Source organism: Mustelus asterias, unplaced genomic scaffold (assembly GCF_964213995.1).
Source record: "Mustelus asterias unplaced genomic scaffold, sMusAst1.hap1.1 HAP1_SCAFFOLD_171, whole genome shotgun sequence".
Classification (NCBI taxonomy): Eukaryota; Metazoa; Chordata; class Chondrichthyes; order Carcharhiniformes; family Triakidae; genus Mustelus; species Mustelus asterias.
Genome location: NW_027590177.1, coordinates 238739 through 246308, shown reverse-complemented (window position 1 = coordinate 246308; position 7570 = coordinate 238739). Strand labels below are relative to the sequence as shown.

Genomic DNA, 7570 nt, shown 5'->3' with positions numbered 1-7570 from the left:
ATCAGTTTTCGTTAAACATGAATGGAGAAGTTCCTAAGTGAAGCCAGGACTATACAATGGCACTGCCTCATTACAGGGAATGACTGATAGATAGTCTAACAGAGAAAACAGACCGGGGGTGAGAGATATCCTGTGGATTGGAGAAGAGGGTGACACGGATTACGAGTATATCCTCAATAGGATTTCTAAACCGGTTCAGAAAGGACAAATTGATGAGGTCCAGAATCAGTTAGAAAATATCCACAAGGTGGATGCAAGTGAACAGAGACCTGGAGAATCTTTAAAGTTCGTGCATGAACTTATGTTTGAACCAGATGTATTTACAGCATGTCAATAATTTAGAATTGTGAAAGATGATCTGCAGGTGGGGAGGATGAATCTAAGTCAACAGTTATCACACTTACTGGAAAAGTTTTGACATTTACTCTCGATGGCAGCTTATGGATTTGTGTGGCTGATTCTGATCATTCGAGTAGCTTCAGTCTGTTATCCAGGGAATGTCATTCAGAAATTAGGAAAGCAAGCTTGGAAACAGCTTAAAATGGTGAGGTTCGTCTGAAATCAGTTGAGATGTCAATAAGGATAATCCCTCTCTTGGTGGGGACATCTTTAAGAAATCACCAATAACCTTATATAAATCTTTGGAAATGTATTGACTATTATGGGGGTCTCTCTCTCACTCCTTTTCTTATCAGGAAAGCTTCCTGGGTTGATAAACACAGGACAGTGTGGACCTGTTGTCTCTGCCAAAGACACTTCTGTAGCACAGAACCTGAAACAAGACAAACTTGATCGGCTTGGGGGGTTGTCATGACCCACGTGGAAACCAACTGTCTGAGTAACGATTAAGCCGGATGTCCGAGCAAGCAATGAGCCACAAAATGACTTCATGAATATTCGATGGGAATAGGAGGGATTACCTTGATTATCTGTGCTTGACTAATGGACAATTGAATAAGTGATTGATGTAAGACCCCAAAAATAAGGTTTATGAATGGGCCTTTGAGAGGGTAAATCACATCAGACAGCAAAGAACTTCTCAAAGTGATCCATCCATCCAAATTTGTCCCTCTTCATTGGAGGTGTGAGAAACAGGTTTATAGATGTGGCCTAATGTACAATGAATGATGACACTTTAAAACGGAAATTCCACACAAGTTGCTGAAATCGAGTGTCTGTTGCCATGGCTACAGAGTAGGTTTGTGAATGTGCCAAAGACTCACAAGCAGAGCGATCAGTCTAAATCACTTCTGAAAGTTACTGTTGGATCTCCACCAGTCATTCAGACAATGTGTTCCAGATCGTCATAATTCACTGAGTAAAATTATCTCTACTCCATCCTGGATATTTTGCTAATTATTTTAAATCCGGGATCTGTGGTTACCAACCATCCCCACAATGGAAACAATTTCTCCCGATGTAGATGGGAAATGTTTTTTAAAAATCCACACCTCTATTAAATCATTCCTTAACCTTCTCAGCTTGAATAAGAACAATCCCAGCTGCTGCAGTCTCTCCACAGAACTAAAACCTCTCATCCCTGATACTATTCTGGGAAATTTTCCCTGCACCCTCTCCAAGACCTTGACATCTTTCCCAAAGTGCGGTGCTCAGCATTGAACACAATATTTCAGCTGGGGATTAATCAGTGATTTATTAAGATTTACTATAATTGTCTTGCTTTTGTACTCCATGTCTCCATTAATAAACGGAGAACCTATTAGTTTTATATTTAAACAGCTTGATCAACTTGTCCTGTCACAGTAAAGCATTTGTTTACATCCACTCCCAAGTCACTGCATTCCTGCATTCTGTTTAAAATTGTCCCATTTAGTTTATTCTGCCTCTCCTCATTCTTCCTTCCAAAATCTATCATTGACTGAATCACTTTGGGATGCTCTAAGGGTGTGAAAGTTTCTGAATGAACACAAGAACTTTCTTTCTCTTTTACAGCTGATTTTGATTTTGTAGATTTTGCTCCAAAGGTTAAATAGGGATTGATATTCAAAGTTAATTATGTGACTGATCAGGAACAACTTTAGCTGGGAGTGAGTGAATTGAAATTTAAGTTAGTTTATTTGGTTGGCCAAAAAGATTTGAATCAGTGAATCGAGAGGAAAGATCCCAGACAGCGGTTCTTCAAGGTCCACTGCAGGCCTGACAGTTCAATCAGATCCACTCTCAGCTCAGGAGAGCTCAAAAACTCCACAGACTGTCCACAGGGGAGTTCTCCTGCTGCAGTGGGACCAACATTCCTGCCTTAACTAACACTACTATGGGTTAGTCGGTGTAGTAGGTAAAAAATACCTCTGAGGCTGGTATGAGTCAAAATAAAGTAGGCTTTATTCTCACAAGCTCACGGGAGAACTTGACCCCTTGAAAGCGGAAGCCAAAGTTCTCCCTGAACACAGAAAAGTGGGGATATATATACATTATGGCTCCCAGCACCAGTCACGACACAAACACTGGTCTGGTCATGAATCAAAGTCCAGTTCTCTGGCAGCTGTAGTCACGATACAGTCTGAGGTTTCCTGCTCTTCCACGGCCCTTCCTTTGAAGTTACCGGCACAATTGTAGCTGGCCCAGCGGGAGTCCTCCTTTAAATGGCCGTTATCATGCTCCACATCTTGTAATTGCCTTCCTTCCTCAAACCACAGACAAGCTTGTAGAAAAGGTAAGACTTTACAAACATTACATTGATATTTTGCTGTCTGTCTTTATAAGAATGAAGTTAAAGAATGAAACCATGAATAAATAACTTATATTCATGCCTGAAGCACTATAAACAAGGGGATTAGCCATAATGAAGGGTCATGCTTGTGATACATTCTAAGTACAAAGTTCAACCTTTTAGGTACAAAATACATTAACCCTTTCCCTTCTTCAATCGGTCTGACTGCTGTTTGTGGAATCTTACTGTGTACAAACTGACTTGAGAAACAGTAACAACTTGTATAAGTTGTTGGTGAGGCCACACCTGGAGTACTATGTACAGTTTTGGTCTCCTTATTTGAGAAAGGATATCCTGACACTGGAGGGGGTGCAGAGGAAGTTCATGAGGTTGATTCTGGAATTGAGAGGGTTGGCTTTTGGAGAAAGACTAAGTAGACTGGGACTATACTCATTGGAATTCAGAAGAATGAGGGGAGATCTTATAGAAACATATAAGATTATGAAGGGAATGGATAAGATAGAAATAAGGAGGTTGTTTCCATTGGCAGGTGAAACTAGAACTAGGGGTCATGGCCTCAAAATAAGGCAGAGCAGATTTAGGACTGAGTTGAGGAGGAACTTGTGAATCTGTGGAATTCCCTGTCCACTGAAGCAGTTGAGGCTACCTCATTGAATGTTTTCAAGGCCAGATAGATAAATGTTTGAACAGTAAATGAATTAAGGGTTATGGTCAGTGGGTGGGTAAGCGGAGCTGAGTCCACAAAAAGATCAATGATCTTATTGAATGGCGGAGCAGGCTCGAGGGGCCAGATGGCCTACACCTGCTCCTAGTTCTTATGTCTTTATAGAACATGTTTAATGTAATAAAACATCCCACTATGCTTCAGAGGAGTTTGAGAAAGAAAAAACGGAGTCACATGGGAAATATTTGGATAAATGGACAAAACCATGATTGGAGAGGCAGATTATAACAATCACTTTTAACCAGGAGAGAGTGTTGGAGAGGACAGAGAGCTTGAGGGAGCCTTTGAAAAGGAACTACCTTGTGTTTGTGATGTTAAAAGATTCAGACATTGGTATTTAACATAAAGCTGATTTATTTGACTTTTATCGAGAATATTAACATCTATAAGTAGGCTGGAGTTTATTATCAGCAGAAATAGACCCTGATCAGCAATGTTCATTCCTGACTTGATTAACCACAAAATCTAATCATTGTAGTTACTCATGAATTCGCTGGTGGGTCAGCAGGTCAGATGACTGAGTGAATCCCTTCCCACACTCGGAGCAGATGAACCGCCTCTCGCCAGAGTGAATTCGCTGGTGTCTCAGCAAGTGCGATGAGGTAGTGAATCCCTTTCCACACTTGGAGCATGTGAACGGTCTCTCCCCAGTGTGAACAAGCTGATGTGTCAGGAGGTCAGATGATCGAGTGAATCCCTTCCCACATTGGGAACAGGTGAACGGTTTCTCTTCAGTGTGGCCTCGCTGGTGTGTCAGCAGGTTGGATAACTGAGTGAATCCCTTCCCACAGTCAGAGCAGGTGAACGGCCTCTCCCCAGTGTGAACTCGCTGGTGTACAATGAGATGAGATGAATGTCTGAACCCAGTCCCACAATGAGAGCACCTGAATGGTTTCTCATCAGTGTGAACACGTTGATGGGACAACAGTTCCCTGGAACTTTTAAAACATTTCCCGCAGTCTGAACAATTAAAAGGTTTCTGGTCAGTGTGAACTTGCTGGTGAGCCAGCAGATGAGACAAATGAGGGAATTTCTTTCCACATCTGGAGCAGGTAAATGGTTTCTCCCCTGAATGACCTCGCTGGTGTGTCCGTAAGTTGGATGACTGAGTGAATTTCTTCCCACACTCACAACAGGTGAATGGTCTCTCCCCAGTGTGAACTCGCTGGTGTATCATTAGCTGGGATAAGTGACTGAATCCTTTCCCACACTCAGAGCAGCTGATTGGTCTTTCCCCAGTGTGAGCACACTGGTGAGTTTCCAGCTCAGCTGAGGATCTGAATACTGCTGCACATTCCTCACATTTCCAAGTCATCCCCCCGCTGTGACTGCATTCGTGCTTTGACAGATCAGATGATTGGTTGAAGCCTCGTCCACACACAGAACACGTGTATGGTTTCTCCCCACTGTGACGAATGCTTTCTCCTTCCATGTTCAAAGTCCAGTGATATTCAGGCTATGATATTAAGGGTGACTCCGTCAGATCCTGATGTGATGTTTTGTTTGAGACCAGACCGCAAATCGTCCCCTTCTAAAACCCTGTGAAATTGATTTAAAACAGAAAAAAGGGAGTGAGAGAGAACCCACAACAACACAAAGGCAGGTTGTCAAATTGAGCTGAATGAATCTGGTAATTTCTGGGGCCAGCAGGAGGAAATAGTCACCATGAAGCTGCTGGATTGTCATAAAAACCCAGTTGCTTCTCCACGCGGACATGGAGAGAATGTGCAAATTCCACATAAAGTCAAAATAGAAATATTCAGAATGTCACAAAGATGAGTGAACTGTCCAATTAATCCCATTCACCATCACTCTGCCAATTTACCTTCTGCAAGTATTTATCCAATTCCCTTTGAAAGTCACTATCAAACCTGCTTCTAGCACCTGTCAGTTTGTGCATTCCAGATCACATCAAATCATTGTGTAAAACAATCTCCTTATCATGCCCTAAAGTTAGGCTGTCAATTATGTTAAATCTCTGTGTCCTCTGCTTACAGACCCTCCTGCTCCTGGGAAACAGTTCCTCTCCATTGACACTATCATAAATCATTTGTCATTTTAAACATCTCTATTAAATCTCCCCATCATATTCCCTGATCTAAAAACCCACGTTTTTCCTGTCCTGAAGAATCATATGGACTCAAAATGTTAACTGTTTCTCTCTGAACAGATGCTGCAGGACCTGCCGAGGTTTTCTGCTTTTCTCCCTGATTTTCCTTCCATAATCAATCAGAAACCCTTCATGATTTTGAACATCTTGATTAAATAGGAACACACAAAACCTGAGAAAGATAGAGGAAAGGAGAGACAGAAAGACTGAGAGAAAAATTGAGAGAGATTTTAAAAAGCAGAAAGATGAGGTTGTCAAAGATAAAAGCTGAGAAACAGGAAACAAGCAACACACAATGATATAAAATATAAGGGAGCAGGCTATCAGTTCCCGGCTATGGGGATCAGAGCGAACTCTGACTGATCCACAAACACAGCCAGTTATATCTGGGAATGGAAACTCTGAACAGAAATAATAGGCTCATTTGTAAATGTCACCGCAATGTGATCAGTGTGACTCTGCCCTGACTCTGTGGACAGATAAAGGCCGCATTGACAGATGTTCTCACCAGATTGTGGTCCCTGGATTTATTTTCTGCTCAGAAGTGAGATGTGCGTTTTTGAACCGGCAGCAGAGAAACAGGAAGTTGTGTTACCTGAGAATGAAACAGCCGGCGTCAGTTTGATGTTATCACAGTGAACAGTCTTCCTGCCTGTGAGGGTGAACTCACTCTGACAGCATCAAGAACAACCACACAGATTGCTACTGGTCTCAGCATTACATTCACCTCCATTCCCATGTTAAACAATAAATATGCATTCTCTCTACTTTCTGACAGCGAATCTTCTATCAGAAGCAGTGCAGGGGGTAATATGTTACCCCCTGCACTACTAGCTTTTGTTTTCCATGATAACCTTTGATGTGGCACCTTATCACATGTTTTCTGGAATTCAATTCAGCAGATCCACAGGTTCCCTTCTATCCACACGTTACTTCTTCAAAGAACTCCAATTGGTTAAACACAATCTCATTAAACCATGCTAACTCTTCCTGATTACCTTGAGTTTTTCCAAAGTGGCCAGCTATAACCTCTTTAATGATTGATTCTAATATCTTCCCCACAACAGATGTCTATCGAACTGGCCTAAATTTCCTGTCTTATGCCACCATCCATTCTTGAATTAGAGGGCTTATATTTGCTACTTTCCAGTCTGATGGAACCTCTCCAGAATCTAGGGAACTTTGGAAAATTAACACCAACAAATCTACTGTCACTATCTCATTAACCACCTTCTTAAGATGCTAGGATGAATTCCATCGTGACCCAGAGACTTGTCAGCTGCAGCTCAGTACAGCTTCCCACGTCATTGTAATTTCTCCTAGTTCACTCTCCCTTCCACCTCCTGATTTACAGCTAGGACTGGCTGGGTTTGTATTTTCTATAGTGAAGACAGAAGCAAAGATTTGTTTATTTCATTGGCCATTTATTATCTACTATTACTCCCCATTCTCATTCTCTTGAGCGCCAACACTCACCTTATTCCTCTTTTCCTTTTCGAATACCTATAGAAACTCTTGCTATTCATTTTTACATTAACAGCTAACTTCCTCTCATACTCTAATGTTTTTCTTCCAATTAACCTTTTAGTCATTCTCTACTGTTCTTTATATTCCAGCCAATCATCTGACCTGCCACTCACCTCTGTGTAGCTATATGCTTTTCCCTTAAGTTTGATGCTTTGAGGAAGAAGGAGACAGGGAGATGGAGAGCACGTCAAAAGGAACTATTTAAAAATAATAATAATTCATGGGGTGTGGGCATTGCTGGCAAGGCCAGCATTTTTTGCCCAATTTTTGAGATTCCCGTCTGAGCTGTAAACCTTTGGATTAAATCCCACCATCAACAAATTATTTCCCAGCTGAATGTGAAAATTGACTCAGTCATCCCATTTACCGATAGAACAGCAGAATTACACCAGAGGAAGACCACTCAAACACTTAACGTTCGCAAAGGGATTTCCTCAGTGGTTAACACTCTATAACTTTAAAAGCTCAAAGCATTTTAACTACCCCTCTTATTGGCGAGGGATAGTTTAACTGTTCT

The 7570-nt window shown here is 41.6% G+C and overlaps 1 protein-coding gene across 1 annotated transcript in view; it reads right to left on the bottom strand.

Annotated features, from left to right (window-relative positions):
- Nucleotides 1-3184: 3184 nt before the first annotated feature.
- The window catches only part of LOC144485195 (uncharacterized), a 73056-nt gene continuing 68670 nt past the window's right edge, over nucleotides 3185-7570 (bottom strand). The window contains exon 6 of the mRNA XM_078203402.1: nucleotides 3185-4665. Coding sequence (XP_078059528.1) covers nucleotides 3895-4665 — 771 coding nt within the window. The 3' untranslated portion in view covers nucleotides 3185-3894. The remainder of the gene's footprint in view (nucleotides 4666-7570) is intronic.